Source organism: Tamandua tetradactyla, chromosome 2 (genome assembly GCF_023851605.1).
Source record: "Tamandua tetradactyla isolate mTamTet1 chromosome 2, mTamTet1.pri, whole genome shotgun sequence".
Taxonomy (NCBI): Eukaryota; Metazoa; Chordata; class Mammalia; order Pilosa; family Myrmecophagidae; genus Tamandua; species Tamandua tetradactyla.
In genome coordinates, this window is record NC_135328.1 from 44,918,582 (window position 1) to 44,938,592 (window position 20,011).

The 20,011-nt window shown below is 36.9% G+C and overlaps 2 protein-coding genes across 8 annotated transcripts in view; both read left to right on the forward strand.

Moving 5' to 3' along the window:
- RABGAP1 (RAB GTPase activating protein 1) overlaps positions 1-20,011 on the forward strand; it is a 241,405-nt gene that overhangs the window by 126,866 nt on the left and 94,528 nt on the right. The window lies entirely within an intron of this gene.
- GPR21 (G protein-coupled receptor 21) lies at positions 14,981-19,469 on the forward strand. The gene has a single exon (XM_077144143.1). The coding sequence runs from the start codon at positions 15,472-15,474 to the stop codon at positions 16,519-16,521; it is 1,050 nt and encodes a 349-aa protein (XP_077000258.1). The 5' UTR covers positions 14,981-15,471; the 3' UTR covers positions 16,522-19,469.

The following is a 20,011-nucleotide window of genomic DNA, read 5'->3' on the forward strand; positions in this document are numbered from 1 at the left end:
ATTTTTTTAATCCATATTTCTTTTATGGATTTTTGTTTTGTTTCCACTTTTTGACTATTTTGAATAAAGCTGCTATGAACATTCTTGTATATAGCCAGATTTATATATATTATACATATGTAGATACTAGTATTTACATATTTATACATATTACTAGTTTCTAGGAGTTATTTATTCTGAACTTGAGTTTTTGTCAGATACATACTTTGTACTCTTAAATGTTACGTGTAATATTACTTTAGAGTTTTTTTGGTTTTTTGTTTTTTTTTTTGCTTAGCTTCTTCTAAAACTAAATTTAAAGCAGGTAAGAGTGACTTGATTTAGAGAATAAAGACCAAAAGAAATGAACTTGGAAAGCAAATCTGATGAATATCTTTGTCATCGCCTTGGTTTAATTGTCAAGCCTGTCTTCTAAGATATATATATAGGACTTTCTCCATGTACCTTTCGTAATCCACAGACAAATGACCTGTCAGTAATATAAAGTGCATAGTTATATATTTCTAAGGTGGATGTTACTTCTATAAAGCATTGGGATTACTTTAGAGACACTCTTCCCCCTGTTTTCCTCTTTAAAATGTAAAATTTTCAGATTTTTTTATCTCTAGGAGGAGAATAAAACATCTTCCCTTTTTTGATCATTTACACACATCAAATTCTGTGCAATAGCGTTTTATATCCATTATTTCATTAAGAAGAAAATTCTTATGAAATGGTAATTATTCCAATTTTAGAGTTGAAGAAACAGATTCAGTGAAGTTTAATAATTTGCTCATGATCACTCATGTAAGTAATGGTACAGACAAAATAACAGGACTCAATACCGTTACTCCAAAACTGGCTCTGTTTTAGTAGTCTATGAGCCCTTTCCTTGTACGTACATTACAGTTTCTTTATACAGGTATGTACTTATCTAGAATTTTATGTAAATGCACAAATGTGATTATATACTTACTAGTCTTTTTAATTACGTTACTTAGTTTTTAAATGTAGTCTTTTATTCAGCCATTCTCTTCTTGGTGGGCATTTGCTTCATTTCTGGTTTTCAGCCTCTGAACAGTGCTTCAATTAATATTGCGACACATGCATGGCTTTAGGTCTTTTATAAAACATATCCTGTTCAGGTTTTTTTTGGGGGGGGGGCAGTTTTCATTCTATCTGAGTGGTTTTCTTTTATCTCTGACTTCACATTTCCATTAGGAATACAAGAGTTTTTTCAGCACTTGTTAAATATAATTTTCTTCTTAAATTCTTGTTGAAATAGTACATAATCTATCAACATATGATAGACTTCTTGATAAAGTTCTTAACTTAATGGAATAAATTTCTATAGACCAAGTAATTCCTAAATATTTTGTTTTCTCGACTTTCTGGTCTTTGATCATGTGTTCCCTAGCACTGATCTGTAAATGAAGTTCTGCACGTGGACCATTCATTTCATGTTTTCTGAAATGAGGTTGATGAAATAAATGATTGTTCTTCATTTAAGTTATATCATCCTGGAAAATCAGATAGTGGGTTTGAGTCCTGCCCTCTAAAATAGGCCTTATTCTACTGGTTTGTTTTTGTTTAGTTTAGGGTACATGGGCTGGAAATATTCTACTGTTTTATAACTGAGTATTCTTGCTATCTGATTCTACATGAAAATAGAACTGTATTGTTTGATCCCATAAACAATTGCCATAGCAGGAATTTCCTGTTAATTGTGAAAATAATGTTAAGTCCCCCACATTCTATCACTGTGAAGCCATTTCCCCATTAGTGAGTTTGCATAAGTGGTATCTGTCAATGGAATTCTAGAAGTGACCTTATAAGAGTGGAAATATTAGTGAAATTACTATTAAAATTACATATTAAATTTTTGTGTTTTGGCCTACAAATCAGCAATTTCATACGTATCAACCTAATAATTATAGGTAAATTTTATGGTTACTTTACTTGAAAGAACTTCCTATCTAAAAGCAGAATCTCCTCTTATTTTATTGGGCATTTGTTTGTATATATATTTAATCAAAAATACCTTTGAAAACCTGCTATAGTAGGGGAAACAGACAGTGAACTAAATAATTACAATGAAGTCATATGAGAGGTAAAGAATAGAAAATACATATTGCTATACTGCAAATGCAGGAGGGACTTCTCATCTAAGAGGTCATAAAGCTCTCTTGTTCAAGAATTATCCAGAAAAGGGATAATTATTGGGGTGGCCAAGAGTGCAGCATGTCAGGTGTTGTATTAAGAGTCAGAGGGAAAAGCAAGTACCCAAGGGTGAGAAGGAGATAAGAAAGGAGTATGAAAGGTGATAAGACTGAAGAGGTAGGTAGGGGCCAGATCTTAGGAAGTCTTGTAAGCCATGTTTGAAATTTGGGGCAATGTAATGTCATTGAAGCCTTTTAAGCAGGCAAGTCATATATTTAGATTTAAATGACAGTAAAGTAGAGTGGTTTAGAGTGTCCCTCTAAAGTTGCATTGTCTTGGTTCTAGTCCTACTTCTACTTCATTTTAGCCATTGACCCTGCAATTTAACATTGCTTGGTATTTTCTAATTTAGGTTTGTTTTCTAATCTACAAAATGAGACAATAATGGTACCTTATTTATAGGGTTGTTAGAATTAATTTAGATAATGTATGAAATACTTAATATAACTTATACCCCATAGTAAGTGTAAATGACTGCTTAGTTATTGTTATTTGTGTTACTAGTTTTAGAAACATTAATCATGTTACCTGGATTAGAACAGAGTAACCTGTTAGCAATTCAGATAAGAGATAGCAGTGACTTGAATTAGAGTAGTGGGAAAGAGATAGAAGAGATTCTATTAGAGAGAAATTTCAGAGATTGATCCTTGGCACTTGATGATTGAATGAATGTGAGGAGATAAGGGAGAGGGCATTTATGTATATGAAAGACGAAAGATGTTCTTGCCCACTCTGGCCTCCTCACTGAACTTTCCCTAGTTTTCTTCTAGACCTGAGGACAGTTCTGTCAATGAAATGAAGCCAGGACTTTGGCTTTATACAACCACATTCATTGTGAGATCTCTTTACCCTCCTGTCATATTGTTGTAAAATAAAATAAAATAAATGAAGGGCAAATGTATAGAATAGTAAATAGCTGGGTTATCTGGGAGAGCAAGGGGTTTGGGGAGAGCAAGCAGAGGAGTGAGATCAGATTGGAAAGGCAGTAGGGAGCCATTGACTCTTTTTGGACAATGAAATGCCATAATAAAATGTATACTTCTGGATATTTTTTTTCTTCAGTGATTTTTTTTTTATTGAGATACCATCTAAAGTGTAAAATCAGTGGTTCACAGTATCATCATAAATTTGTGCATTCATTGTTAACAATAAATTTTTGAACATTTTTATTATGCCAAAAACAATAAAAATAAGAGTAAAAATAAAAGTAAAAAAGAACACCCAAGGTACATGGGTGGGTCAGTGGTAGCATTCTCACCTGACATGTATGGGTTCGATTACCAGACCATGCACCCTCTCCAAAAGATAAAAAGAACACCCAAAGCATCCCATAACCTCCTTAACCCCCTATTCATTTGTTTTTTGTCTTGTTTTTTTCTTACTCATCTGTCCATACATTGGATTAAAGAAGTGTCAGTTCCAAGGTTTTCACATGCACACGTGATCACACCTTCAAAGCTCTATAGTTAGTCATCTTCCAAAGCTGTTGATTCAACATTTTCAGATATTTCCCCATGCCAAAAAGTGAAAAGAAATATCTATATACTGAATAAGAATAACCTCCAGAAAAACCTCTCAACTCTATTTGAAATCCCTCAGCCACTGAAACTTTATTTTATTTCACTTTTCTTTACCCTTTTGGTCAAGAAGTCTTTCTCATTCTCACAAGGTCAGGGCCAGGTTCATTGCTGGGAGTCATGTCCCATGTTTCCAGGGAGATTTACACCCCTGGGAGTCAGGTCCCAACTAGGGGGATCAGCAGTGAGTTACCAGTGGAGCTGGTTTATATAGAGAGACCACATCTGAGCTACAGGACAGGTTCTCTGGGGGTGACTCTTAGGTATAATCATATGTAGGCTTAGCCTCTCTTTTTCAGAAATAAGTTTCGTAAGGGTAAGCCGCAAGACGAGGGCCTGTTCCTTCAAATTAACAGTCTCCAATGCTTGTGAGAATATCAGGTCTTCGAAAGGGGAAAGAGAGAAATGAGGCAAAATAAAGTATTAATGTCTGAGAGATTCCAAACAGAGTTGAGAGGTTATCCTGGAGGTTCTTACGCATTAAATAGATCCCACCTTTTTAGTTAAGGTGTAACGGAGAGACTGGAGGCAACTGCCTGAAAATGTAGATCTGTACTCCGGTAGCCTTGTTTCTTGAAAATGATTGTATAATGATACACAGTATGACTGTGTGATTGTGAAAACTTTGTGTCTGATGCTTCTTTTATCTGCCTTATGGACAGATGAGTAAAAGATATGGATTAAAATTAAATAATAGGGGAAACAAATGTTAAAATAAATTTAGTAGATTGAAATGCTAGTGATCAATGAAAGGGGGGTAAGGGATGGTGTGTATGAATTTTTTTGTTTTCCATTTGTTTCTTTTTCTGAACTGATGCTAATGTTCTAAGAAATGATCATGATGATGAATGTACAACTGTGTGATGAAAAAAAGAATGTTCATATTGTATGTTGATTGGTTTTATTAATAAAATTTTTTTTAAAAATCAGGTCTTCAAGTAGGGAGGAAAGTTTATTATTTCTACCTTTCTCCCATGTCCCTCAAGAGGGCTTTTTTTTTTTTTTTTTAACTTTTTTCATTGTATGGTATAACAGCTATACAAAGCAAAGAGATAAAAAAGCAGTAGTTTTCAAAGCACTCTTCAACAGCTGGTTGGGTTACAGGACAGATCCCAGAGTTTGTCATGGGTTACCATATGATCCTCTCAGATTTTACCTTCTAGCTGCTCTAGAATATAGGAGAGTAGAGGGCTTAAATATTTTTTATCATCACAGTCGACTTTGTTTTCCTTCTTTTTTGGTGAAAAATAACATATATACAAAAAAGCTATACATTTCAAAGCACAGCACCACAATTAGTTGTAGAACATATTTCAGAGTTTGACATGGGTTGCAATTTTAAGTTTTTACCTCTAGCTGCTCTAAAATACTGGAGACTAAAAGAGATATCAATTTAATGATTCAGCATTCATATTCATTTGTTAAATCCTATCTTCTATGTACTCCACCATCACCTTTAATCTTTCCATCCCTCTCTTTAGGGGTGTTTGGGCTATGGCAATTCTAAATTTTTCATATTGGAAGAGTCTGTCACTAATATGGGGTAGGAAGATGGAACTATCTGATGTTCTGGAAAGGCTGGGCTAGGTATCATGACTTATCTGGATCAGGGACCCATCTGGATCCCTGATGTTACTCTAGTGCATGGAACCCCTATTATATCTTATATATTGCCTTAGGTGTTCTTTAAGGATTGGCTGGAATGGTCCAGGTTGGGGTTTGGCGGGTTATGATAGGTAGATAACAAGGTGTGCTGGTTTGAAAGGAAGTATGCCCCCTAAGAAAAGCCATGTTTTAATATAAATCCCATTTCTTAAAGGTAGAATAATCCCTATTCAATACTGTATATTTGAAACTGTAATGAGATCATCTCCCTGGTTGATGTGATTTAGTTAAGAATGGTTGTTAAACTGGATTAGGGGATGACATGTCTCCACCCATTTGAGTGGGTCTTGATTAGTTTCTGAAGTCCTAAAAAAGAGGAAACATTTTGGAGAATGAGAGATTCAGAGAGAGTAACACTACAAAGCAGGGAGTCCACCAGCCAGCGACCTTTGGAGATGAAAAAGGAAGACGCCTCCTGGGGAGCTTCATGAAATAGGAAGCCAGGAGAGAAAGCTAGCAGATGACGCCGTGTTCACCATGTGCCCTTCCAGCTGAGAGAGAAACCCTGACTGTGTTCGCCATGTGCTTTCTCACTTGAGAGAGAAACCCTGAACTTCATAGGCCTTCTTGAACCAAGGTATCTTTCCCTAGATGCCTTTGATTGGACATTTCTTTAGACTTGTTTAATTGGGACATTTTCTCGGCCTTAGAACTGTAAACTAGCAACTCATTAAATTCTCCTGTTTAAAAGCCATTCCGTTTCTGGTATATTGCATTCCAGCAGCTAGCAAACTAGAACACAAGGTCTTACTGAAGTTCGCGTAAGAGCAACCCCAGAGTAGCCTCTTGACTCTATTTGAACTCTCTTTTCCACTGATACTTTATTAATTGTACTTCTTTTCCCCCTTTTGGTCAGGATGGAAGTGTTGATCCCATGGTTCCAGGTCTGAATTCATCCCTGGGAGTCATCTCCTACTTTGCCAGGGAGACTTTGACCCCTGGAAGTCTTGTCCTACATAGTAGGGATGGCAATGATTTCACTTGCAGCATTGGGCTTAGAGAGACTGAGGCCACATCTGAGCAACAACAGAGGTCCTCCACAAGTAACTCTTAGGCATGCCTATAGGTAGTGTAAGCTTCTCTGCTACCTACATAAGTTTCACAAGATTAAACCTCCTGATTGAGGGCATGGTCTATTGATTTATATTCTTTCTCCCCTCCCTCAGAGGACTTTGCCAATACTTTTTGATTATCTGCTTAATATACTCTAGGATTTTTCTAGGAATTACAGTAATCTATACAGGATTAATGGAACTCTTTCTTTTTCAGTTGTTCAAATGAGCTATACAGATAGATGGAATTAGATTATGCACTTCAGAAAATTTCAGTTCCAGATCAAAAACACCTTTCTTCCTTTGGTCTCAAAGAGTATGTGTAGTTCGAAAATATAGATATTGTCTTCCTTACCCCTATGTTCTGAATTACTTTAGCCCCAACCTGTTCGGCTTTGTTCTTATCTCTAAATATCAGGTTATATATATAAAACAGCCTCTCAAAATCCAGAAATAATAGTTACCACACCAGACTTAATGTGTCTGCTCTAAAAGCTTACAAACTAGGCCCCTGTTTTCTTATAAGCATTTTCTAAAGGTGACCATACCATTCTTGTTCTTTTCTTTCTTACTTATTTTATCTCACCGAATGTCCCACATGTTCATTCACATCGTTGCATACCTCACTACTTTGTTCCTTTTTGTAGCAGCACAACCTTCATTTGTATGTATACACCAGCATTCACCAATCTACTTTTCCATCAGTGCATCCTTCAGCCAACTGCATTCATCGGGCATCATGTAGAGGGCCCAAAGTCCACAGTCCATCAACATTCTCAATTTTAGATAATTTCATTGTTCTCAAGAGAAAGAAAACCATTGAACACACCTTTGCCAAACAGGAAATCTAAAACTCCTCTTAACTCTTACCTCTCCCCCATTATTTACCTCTGCTGTTGCTGTTGTAGGGATGATGGTTTCCTTTTGAACGTAGCTCATAGCATGCAATAGTAGTTTTCCCCCTATACTCTGGACCTAAACACTCTTTGTACAGCAATCATATCTTTGAAGTAATTCTTATAAGAATTGATTCATATTTCTAGTGTGAATCAATGGGACATGTAGGTCTGAACAGCCCCTTTCAATCTTGTTCATCTTCAATTTGGTGATATTACTTAAACTCCCACTAGAGAATCACCTTTGCTCCTATCTATTCCCTGACATTGTAGTTCAACTTCATTAGCTAACAGTTCACCCATCTCTAGCTTCTGTGTATCTCTAAGTCCCCTATATTCTGTATTATAAGCCTCCAATTATATCATTATGCTGGTCATGAAAGTGGAATCATATAGTATCTATCCTTTTGCGTCTGGCCAATTTCAGTCAGCATTATGTCCTCAAGGCTCATCCATTTTGTCATGTGCTTCAGGACGTCATTTTGTCTTACTGCTGCATGATGTTCCATCTTACGTATATACCATATTTTATTGATTTGATCCACTCGTCTGTTGATGAGCATTTGGTTTGTTTCTATCTTTGGTGATTATTAATAATGCTGCTATGAACATTGGTGTGCAAATATGTTAGTGTCGTTACTTTCAGCTCTTCTGGGTATATACCAAGTAGTGCTATTTCTAGGTCATAGGGCACCTTGATATTTAGTTTGCGAAGGAACCGCCAGTCTTCCATAGTGGGTGCACCATTATACATTCCCACCAGCAGTGCATGTGTCCCAGTTTCTCCACATGCTCTCCAACATTTATAGTTTCCTGTTTGTTTAATAACAGCCATTCTTATAGGTGTGAGGTGGTATCTCGTAGTCTTGATCTGCATTTTCTTTATAGCTAATGAAAATGAGCATGTCTTCATGTACTTTTGAGCCATTTTTTTTGCTCTTCAGAAAAATGCCTATTCATATCTTTAGCCCATTTTATAATTGGGTTCTTTGTTCTTTTGTTGTTGAGTTATATGATTTCTTTGTTTTTTTTTTTTTTGGCTTTTAAAAAGGGAATTTATTAAGTTGCAAGTTTACAGTTCTAAGGCCATAAAAATGTCCAAACTAAGACATCCAGAGAAATATATCTTAGAAAATTGCAATTTTTCTTTCTCCCTTCGGTGCTCCTGCTCCCAACCTCCTTTGTGCTCACACATACCTAAACATACTTCACTTTTACATGGTGACTCCCTTTCATCATTCATATCAGGCAAACCTATATAAGTAATACCCCACCTCATTACTTCTATCTATGCCCTGTTTATCTATTTGTTTTTCATCATTACATTTATGACATCTTTATACAATTGTGTCTTCCTTTATTTGCTTCCTTTCCATATTCCACAATGAAACCTATAAAGTCATCTGTGTGTAGAACAATTAAAATTTGCTGCAAATTGTAAAGATCTGTGGTTCAAGGCCCTCTCATTTTTTTCTCTCCAACCCACAGTCCATTAAAGATACAGGGACCTTGAAATTTGTTCCTAAAAATCCCTGGGAACAACTGTGTGGACTGGAAACATGCTTTCCTTTATAGTACTGTTATAGTTTGCTAGCTGCCAGAATACAACACACCAGAGATGGATTGGCTTTCAATAAAAGGGGATTTATTTTGTTAGTTCTTCAGAGGAAAGGCAGCTGACTTTCCACTGAGGTTCTTTCTTACGTGGAAGGCACAGGATGGTCTCTGCTGGTCTTCTCTCCAGGCCCTGAGTTATATGATTTCTTTGTATATGCAGGAACTCAAACCTTTGTCTGATATGTGGTTTCCAAATATTTTCTCCCATTGAGCTGGCTGCCTCTTCACCTTTTTGACAAAGTCTTTTGAGGTACAGAAGCATTTGATTTTGAGGAGTTCCCATTTATCTATTTTTTTCTTTTGTTGCTTGCGCTTTGGGTGTAAAGTTTAGGAAGCTACTTCCTATTACTAGGTCTTGAAGATGTTTCCCTACATTTTCTTCTAGAAGCTTTATGGTGCTAGTTCTTTTTATTTAGGCATTTGATCCACTTTGAGTTAATTTTTGTGTAGAATGTAAAATAGGGGTCCCCTTTCATTCTCTTGGCTATTGATATCCAGTTCTTCCATGCCCATTATTGAAAAGACTATTTTGTCCCAATTCAGAGGATTGGTGGAACTTGTCAAAAATCAGTTGACCATAGATTTGATGGTCCTTTTCTGCACTCGATTTGATTCCATTGATCAGTGCTTCTGTCTCTGTGCCAGTACCATGCTGTTTTGACTACTGTGGCTTTATAATAGATTTTAAAATTAGGAAATTTTAAACCTCCTACTTCATTCTTCTTTTTTTAGGGTGCTTTTAGCTATTTGGGGTCTCTTTCCCTTCCAGATGAATTTGGTAGTTAGCTTTTCCAAATCTTCAAATTAGGTTATTGGAATTTTGATTGGTACTGTGTTGAATCTGTAGATCAATTTGGGGAGAATTGACATCTTAACTATATTTAGCCTTCCTTTCCATAAGAAGAGAATGTCTTTCTACCTATTTAGATCTCTTTTGATTTCATTTAGCAATTTATGTAATTTTCTGTGTACAAGTGCTTTACGTCCCTAGGTGAGTTCATGCCTAAGTATTTGATTCTTTTAGTTGCTGTTTTGAATGAAATTTTTCCTTAACTGACTCCTCACCTAGGTCATTGCTTGTGTATAGAAATGTTACTGATTTTTGCACATTAATTTTATATTCCGCCACCTTACTGAATTTGTTTATTAGCTCAAGTAACTTTGCTGTAGATTTCTCAGGATCTTTTAAGTATAGTATCATATCATCTGCAAATAATGAGATTTTTACTTCTTCCTTTCCAATTTGCGTGCCTTTTATTTCTTTGTCCTGCCTGATTGCTCTAGCTAGAATGTCTAGTACAATGTTGAATCATGGTGGTGACAGTGGGCATCCTTGTCTTTTACCTTATCATAGGGAAAAGGCTTTCAGTCTCTCTGCATTGATTACGATTGCTGGCTATTGGTTTTTCATATATTCCGTTTATCGTATTGAGGTAGTTACCTTTGATTCCTATCTTTTGGAGTGTTTTGATCAGAAATGATGCTGAATTTTGTCAAATGCTTTTCAGCATCAGTCGAGATGATCATGTTGATTTTTCCCTTTTGATTTGTTAATGTGCTGTATTATATTAATTGATTTTCTTGTGTTGAACCCTCCTTGCATTCTTGGTATAAACCCACTTGGTCATGTTGTATAATTCTTTTAATTTGCTGTTGGATTCGATTTGCTAATATTTCATTGAGAATTTTTGCATCTGTGTTCATTAGGGAGATTGGCCTGTAGTTTTCCTTTCCTGTAGCATCTTTACTCAATTTTGGTATTAAAATATTAACTTCATAGAATGAGTTAGGTAGAGTTCCTTTTTCTTCCATTTTTTGGAAAAGTTAGAGCAGAATAAGTCTTTTGGGAATGTTTGATAATATTCCCCTGTGAAGCCATCTGGCCCTGGGCTTTTCTTTGTAGGAAGATTTTTTTTTTTTTTTTTTTACATGGGCAGGCACCGGGAATTGAACCCAGGTCCTCTGGCATCACAGGCAAGCATTCCTGCCTGCTGAGCCACTGTGTCCCGCCCTGGAGGAAGATTTTTGATGACCGATTGAATGTCTTTACTTGTGATTGATTTGTTAAGATCTTCTGTTTCTTCCTTAGTCAGTGTAGCTTGTTTGTGTGTGTCCAGTACATTTCATCTAAGTAGTCTCGTTTGTTGACGCATAGTTTTTCATAGTATCCTCTTATGATTTCTTTTATTTTTTTAGGGTCAGTGGTAACACACACCTTCTCATTTCTGATTTTGTTTATTTGTATCATCTCTCTTTTTTTCTTTGTCAGGCAGGCCAAGTGAGGCCATGTGACACTGTGGGCGGGGTTTGTGGGGCAGGGGTAACCTAGCTATAGAGGTTACTGCTCACAGCCTTTATGCGCTGGCAACAACCTTCAGGGAATAGGGAGAGGGAGGTAGTGCTCGAGATTGGCGCAGGAGGGGTGGATTGGGCTGTAGTTGGGGTGGTGGTGTGGGGCAGGTACATGAACTGGGGGCTGATGGAGTGGGGGCTCCTGGAGTACTTGGAATGGGAGCGGGTGACAGGGTTCAGTAGTGTGCAGTGACTTGCCAATCACAGGACTGCGCTGGTAAGGGTAGCATGCCCTAGGAACTCCTATCTGTGCACTCCTGTGGGCTCCACGCCACTGCGACAGGCTTCAGCTTTCTGCCTCTCACTTCCTTGTCCTCTACAACCAGACCTTCCCCATATGGTTCAGAAGGCTCTCCCAGGTGAGCTGTACTCCCAAATCACTACCTCTGTTCCCCTCCTGTACCTTCTCTAATTTTTCCATGGAGCAGGGCTAATCTCGGGCTACTGTATTTGGCCATCTTCCCAGAAGTCCTACTTTTGAATATTTAGTTAGGCAAAAATGAAAAGATTAGAAAATGAAAGGGACCAATTACAGAAGCTAATTAATGATGTCCTAAAGTAAAGAATAAAAAAACCAAAAGGAGGAAATGAAATGAAAGCCAAATTCTAAAGATTCCCAGGATTTGGTGACTAGAAACAGTGCATCAAGGCAGAGAGTATTAAAATAATCTCTCAGTTTCATGCCTGAATACCTGTAAACACATTGGAAAAAAAATATGTGTTCAAGAATGACTTATTTGGTGGGAAAAATATATTTGATTTTGGACATGCTATGGTTGAAGTCTTGGCAGTACAGACTGTAGAGTAGAAGTTGTGTGATTAGCAGGCAAATTGTACATTTTATGGAGAGCTCAGAAATGAAGTCAAGGTTGGAGACCTACGCAGAGAAGTATTTGTGTAGAGGAAATAACTGGTGCCAAATCATTGTTCCTTCTTTCCAGGTACTTTAACTGCCTTACATATGTGTAGCCTCGGTGTATTTGAGGAGTGCTTGAGAGCATTGTGTGCCTTAGAACTAGGCAGTCACAGTAAGATAGCGTGCTTTGGGATTTAGAGGGGCCTAGCCTCAAGCAGTGTAACATGATTTTAGATTGGTGAGAAAACACTTCAGCAGATGAAACTCCTAACTAGTTAGAATGGCTATTTTAGTTGTATATGAAGACAGTGAGTAAAGATTTATATCCCCTATATGCTGGTTTGAAAAGATTATGTGCCCTAGAAAAGCCATGTTTTAATCCTGATCCATTTTGTGGGGGCAGCCATTTCTTTTCATCCCTATTCATCACTGTAGGCTGGAGACTTGATTAGATTATCTCCACAGAGATGTGACCCCACCCATTCCAGATGGGTCTTGATTACTTTATTGGAATCTTTTTAAAAGAGGACACATTTTGGAGAGAGCTTTAGAATGGCAAGAGAGCCGCCAGAGAGCCAGGACAGCCACAGAGAGCCCTGGCAGCCAGAGACCTTTGGAGAGAGAGAGAAGGGAAATGTCCTCAGGGGAGCTTCATGAAACAGAAGCCTAGAGAGAAAACTAACAGATGTTGCCATGTTTACCATGTGCTTTTCCAGTTGAGAAAGAAACCCTGAATATCATCAGCCTTCTTGAACCAAGATATCTTTCCATGGATGCCTTAGATTGCACATTTCTATAGCCTTGCGTTGGGACATTTTCACAATCTTAGAACTGTGGACTTACAACTTAATAAATTTCCCCTTTTAAAAGCCTTTCTGGTATATCACATTCTGGCAGCTAGCAAACTAGAACACCCTGTGTGCTAAATATTGTTAAGTCTTTTGTATGACATTGTCTCCTTTAAGTCTTAAAAACTCTTGAGAAACAGAGTGTTATCCTCATTTTACAGATGAGAACCTAAGTGATATTAGAGCAAGGATTTGAACCCAGGTTGATATATCTTTAGTACCTTTGCTGTTTTTACTGTGCTGCATTTTCCATGTTTTCTAGTGAGACCTGTATAGCTCTCTTTAAGCTTCTGCTTGAGTAGGTTTTTGAGTTCTTTGCCAGGTATAGAGACCACCTGGAATGTTACAGATACCAGCATTCATTTATTTTCTTTCATCTGCTGGCATTTGCTGGATATGCATAAAACTTTATTTAGAAGGACTACTTGAGAGTTCAAGGGTACCTGAAGGGAAAAATACTAAAAATAAAAATTTTCCACTCATCCCACTCTCCAGTTATTTGAAAATTGCCATCATGTGTCATATCATCAGAAAAGCTACAACATAAACCTAGTTTTATATTGTTTGCAGTAGGCACAAGCAAGATGGTATATTCTTCAAAAGCAAAAGCTAATTTATACCATGAAACTTCCTGTAATTATTAACTGTAGGTGGAAATGGATATATTTACTTTTCCAGTCTTTGTTTGAATTTTTGTATACTACTTCTCAGCAAAACTGGAAAAAATGCATCTAAAAGCTATAGGTAGTGTCAAATATAGGAACAGTGTCATTCCTTTTTTAGATGTGTGCTATTTTTGTAATATTCAGATGTGATGAGGTTTTTTTTTATATTTTTCACTTAAAAACTGATTTTAAAGTTTGCTTGTTATTTGATTATCACCTTCTTAATATTGGCTGATACCCAGTGGATCATGAGAAAGAGAGTTAATACTGAATTTTTAGTCTTCTAGTTAGAATTTCTTATGCAGCTGAATTACTCCTCAGTTGCTATGTTTAACACAAAAGTGTTAAACATACTTTTTTATTCTTTAATATCGCTTTGTTTCTTGGGAAAATGCCACAGGAAAATAGGAAGTTTCCCCTCACCATCACCCCTTTGGCAGTTGTTTCTTTCTAACTCCTGGCACTCTGTCCTGGCTACTACCCCAGCTCCTTGCTAGTAGTCTGAATTTTGCTCATCTGTTAAAAGGGGGATTCCAAAAAGACGAAACAACTTTCAAATGCTGCACTGCAGTTTACAAGCACGTTAAATCATTACTGCACTGTGCAGTCCAGAAATGTGGGAGCACCTCTCTGGTGATGCAATCTAATGAGCTGTTCTAGATGCCAGAGTGTGTGCGCACAGGCATTTTTTCCCCTCCCCCCTTTCTCCCTTTTCCCAAAACCCCTCCTCTCCGTTTCCCCTCCTACTCTTTTATCCCCTCCCTCTGTGTCTCAGTTCTGCAGTAAACGGAGCTGAAGCACATATCTGCTTTGCAAGGCTTTCTGTTAAGGATGTATTGTGGCTTTTGTTTGGATTTCAGTGTGCAAAATTACAGGTAACTCTGAAATTGATCTAAACAGATAAATTCCATTGGAATATTTCAGAGAGGCAAAGTATTACATTGAAATCAATTATGAAAACAAGTATCTTGGCTAGTGATATTGTGTTATATGTTTTCAGAAATTCTAAGCTAATGCGGGGGAATAAAAAACCTAAGCAGATTCCTTTTCTTCCCTCAAAAGGCTCAAATGAAATGAAATAAGGGTAGATTGATCAGATTGCAATTGATTTTGTGTTGATTTTGAAAGCTTGTTGTTGCTGTGCCTCCTTCACAGAGTAAGGACCAGATTTGAGGATGCTGCGGGGGTGGGGATATCCATGGATAGCAGTACCTGGGGTGGGGTGGGGTGCGGTTGGATGGGGTGTGGTGGGGTGGGAAGGGTGATACCAGCCTGATCTAGCCAGATTCTTTGATTAGGGTGTGTTGGATGTTGAAATGTAAAATGCTCTCTCCTTTTCTTCTATCAGTTGTTCAGAGGAGACTCATTACAACTCCTGCTGAAGCTCCTAATTTTCCTCCCTTCTCTTCTGCCCCTTCCCCCTTTCCTCACTTGACCTGAAGACATTCTTCTCCGAGTTTGCCTTACTCCCTTGGTGCTGTGTGTATGGTGAACCTGTCACTATGACTGCTTCTGGAACTGGCCAGATAACTGCTGTTAGCTTTTACTATTCCAAGAAGTATTTAAAGGGGAACTGTACTGCAGACAATGTACCAGAGCAGCAGCATCAAGAGCTTGGAGACTAAGGCTCCTCTGATATTATTACACACACGCAGAGCTGACAGCAGTGACAGCAGCTGCTCCTTGGAACTGCTGGAAGCAGCCAAGCGACAGCATCAAGTGAGAGAACACTTCTGAGCTCAAGATGAACTCCACCATGGATGGTAATCAGAGCAGTCGCCCCTTTTGCCTTTTGGCATTTGGCTATTTGGAAACTGTCAATTTTTGCGTTTTGGAAGTACTGATTATTATCTTTCTAACTGTTTTGATTATTTCTGGCAACATTATTGTGATTTTTGTATTTCATTGTGGACCTTTGTTGAACCACCATACTACAAGTTATTTTATCCAGACTATGGCATATGCTGACCTCTTGGTTGGAGTAAGCTGCCTGGTCCCTTCTTTATCACTCCTCCAGTATCCCCTTCCAATAGAGGAGTCCTTGACTTGCCAGATACTTGGTTTTGTTGTATCAGTTCTGAAGAGTGTCTCCATGGCCTCTCTGGCCTGTATCAGCATAGACAGGTACATTGCCATCACTAAACCTTTAACCTATAATACCCTGATTACACCCTGGAGACTTCGCCTGTGTATCTTACTGATTTGGCTGTATTCCACCCTGGTCTTCCTGCCTTCCTTTTTCTTTCGGGGCAAACCTGGATATTATGGAGATGTTTTTCAGTGGTGTGCAGAGTCCTGGCATACTAACCCATATTTTACCCTTTTCATCGTGATGATGTTATATGCCCCAGCAGCCCTCATTGTGTGCTACACCTATTTCAACATCTTCCGCATATGCCAACAGCACACAAAGGAAATCAGCGAAAGGCAAGCCCGCTTCAGCAGTCAGAATGGGGAGGCAAAGGAAGTACAAACTTTTTCTGATAAACGCTATTCCATGGTCCTGTTCCGGATCACTAGTGTATTTTACATACTTTGGTTGCCATATATCATCTACTTCGTGTTGGAGAGCTCTTCTGGCCACAACAATCGCTTTGCATCTTTCTTGACCACCTGGCTCGCTATTAGTAACAGTTTCTGCAACTGTGTCATTTACAATCTCTCCAACAGTGTCTTCCAAAGGGGACTAAGTCACCTCTCAGAGGCCATATGTACTTCTTGTGCAAGTCAGACCACAGCCAAGGACACTTACACAGTTAGAAGTAAAGCCTCCCCAGATGAATGCCAGGCCTGAAAATGATTCAGATATTGGGTCACTTTGTGTGTGTGTGTGTGTGTGTGTGTGTGTGTGTGTGTGTGTTTTATCTCATTGACTTTCTAGTTGACTGGAAATCTGGAACAATATTATTTAACTCAGCAATAACAAACAAATGATCTATTCAGAGTACTTTCTAAGTTTGCAGAAATGATTTTCTAAACATTATTTTAGAACCAGAAGAATCATGACCATGAACATAATTGCTCTTGGTTCCAGTTTTTGAAATGTCATAGAAGTGTCTCCAGTTCTCAGATTTAAATTGAATAAAGCCATAGCTAACACCCTTTCCTACTAGCATGACTAAATCTGGGTGTGAAATGCTTCAGTGTTTAGGAAGTCATCATTTTCTTGTCACTTTTCTGGATTCTTTCCAGCTGTTTGGGCTACATGTACAGTTTGTTTCTTTTAACTGAATATTAGCATACAGTGATGAATTTAACAGGGTTGAAAATACATAGATTTTATTTGTGTATATATATGTGTGTGTGTGTATGTATATATATCTGTATGTGTGTGTGTGTGTATGCCAAAGTACAACTGCACTGCAAGTTTCAACTCTGTCATTTAAAAAGCTGAATGTCTAATTCTCTTGGGAGAATTCTTAATAGGATTAATAATGTGAATACTTAACATTAATTTTAGAATTTTGCAGTTAACCATGAAGCAAAAGTGCAATCAAATTATATGACTTATGAAAAATTGAACTACTTTTTGTGCCCTACTTCATGAAGAGCTAAAAGAAATGTGTGCATACAAGTAATTGTGTTGTAATATTTGTGCCTAGGCCTTTGTGCATGTGTATGTATATTGAGAATATTTGAATTGAGTTGGATTTCTCTTTTACTACAAAATGTGTTTTAATATAATTAAATGGTAGGATAATGGCTACCATTTTTATAATGGTGAGAAAATATAAAAATGCATCATTAGTCTTCTGTTCTTTTTTTTTTTGGGTCTTCTATTCTTTTTATCCAAAGACTTTTGAAATATTGGAACATCAGGGAGAAGGGTGTCATATGCAACCGAGTAAGAAAATATACTATGCATTTAACTAGTTCTTTTTTAAAATAGAAGGGGTGAAATAGATTCAATTAATATAGCAGCAGTATATTTTAAAAGTATAATTTTTTTTGAAAAAATAAACATTTTTTAGTACTAAGGAAACCGTATTTGAAAAAGGTATAAGCCATATTCTGGTTAATTGTAGTCCCTTATTGCTGTTTTCTTTCTGGAAAAATATCCCTTAGGATAAATAAAGTTCTTTCCTTAGGAGCAGTCTTTTTTTTTTAAGCCAAAGTATTAGCATTTATTACTGTTCTAAACAATCTAATTGAGAGTGGTGTGTTTGTATGTAGAGGTCAATCAATGGTTTTTGTTTTTAGAAGTGATTTTCTTTTGAGCAAGTAGTTTATTTTTCTTCCCGGCTGCTAGGCATGAGAGCATTTCTTCTGCTTCTCTCCTGGTTTTAATGTTTTGGAAATCATCAGGGGACTTCTTTGATCTCTGCCTTTGGCTAGATGTTGTATCTGAATGTGACAGTGGGATTCATTGAGATGGAAGATGGAAGAAACCTAAGAGATACTGCTTAAAGTAGATTTCTGAATCCAAGGAAGGAAATAGACGTTGATAAAACATATATGCTATATGATATTGATATATATATATCATGATCCTCCCCTTCCCCTGCCTGTTTTTTTTTTTTTTTTTTTAATATGAAGGGCTGCATTCTTAGGATGTTAGGTTTTAGACATCAATTTGGTCTTTATTTTTGCATAGGCATGCACTAGGACTCGAACTCAGGTGTCCAGCACGGCAGACGAAAACTCTGCTTATTGAGCCACCATAGGCCCATCCGGTTTTAGACATCAATTTGATTTTAAACCCAAATGTATACTATGTAATCTTTTCAATTTTAAATGAATAAGTGTAACTTCATCTTTAGAGTTCTTTCCAAAGCTTGCTTACTTGTTCTTTCTTTATATCTAGTATTAGAAAATTTTATTCCAGGCTGTTTCAAAATTTAGAACTCATACCGAAATTGCAAGTAATGTTGGAAATGGTTTTGTTGAATTGCTGTTGCAAGTGGAAAACCTTTTCTGTTGGATTCAGAGAAATAATTGAACACTTTCCCCTTTATTTAAGTAGTAAAAATCTAAAAAACAAAATTTACCTTTTTTCATATATGTTAGAGAATGCACCCTGTTCAAATGTGCAGTTTTCTTGTGAATTTTTACCTCAATAAATATGGGCATCCTAAAGACTTTTAATTTTTCTAGAAAATTGATGTTAAATCAGTAGATTTTACTTTCTTTGGGAGCTAAGTTCTTTTAATGTTTTTCTCCAGTAAGGTTCTGTCTTGTGAGAATGAAAAAGACAAAATGTCTAAGAATGATGATGACTCATTTTATTTAATGAGCCTTCATTTATAGAATTTGCATTCTTTTCCTAGTACCAAATTCACATGTTATTAGAGGCATTTTTTTTTCCACATTGGGATCTGTATGAATATCACAGCATAAGACTAAAGTAGAAATTAAATATTTAGATATAGTAATTTTAAGCAAAAGTAAAGATGCCCTGCCTCCTTTCTTGATATCAGGAGTCTTTCCAGTTTATCTTGTCTTCATTGTGCTCATAAGCTCTAAGGTTTCTTCCAGATATTAACTTCTGCTGTTTTCATGTTTGTTGTCTATACTGTCTTATAATTTTTATTTTTGATGTATATGTTATGGTGGGAGGTGGGGATAGCAGGGAGCAGGTGCCTGGATACAGTCATGCAGTCTCCTGGATACAGTCATGCAGTCTCCATGGTTAGGGACAATTGCATTGTGATATATTTTGAAAGTTTGTGTTTTCTGTTTAAGTAACATTTTCACCCTGGCATATTGAATGTAAGATTTGATGATGTTTGGGTTAAATGCTGTTCTGACTACTTCAGAATGGGTGGGTGGGGGGGGGGGGTATTGTGTAATTTTAGACATAGTTGCCTGAAGTTTTGGCAAAACGTCTCAATTAACTGTATATGGTTTTATATGATATCAGAGAAGAACACTTTTGGTGATTGTGCTGGAATTATTTCATGCAAATTTTGAATCATTTGATGCATTTTTAAATTAGTTGTGTGTTTTTATATAATGATTTCAGTGAAGATGTATTTTTTCCTCTTAAAGGAGAAAGGACAAGTGTTCGACTTTGGTGAAAGAACTATCTTACACCAGACTAACTATTTGAATTTTCATGGGCCTGTTGATTCTTACCCAAAAATGCATTTGGGAAAAGGTTTTCTTTAAGCTTTATTGCTGGGTAAATTCTTTTTAAGCCTTTTATAAAGACTATTCTTTTTTATTTGGATAATTGTCTCAGTATTTTAAAGATTGGGAAAACTTGAATTTTTGTAGAATAAATGCATTGTGCACCTCTTTGAACTTGAAAACTAAGCAGCAGGTATACAAGCTCCTAAACAGTG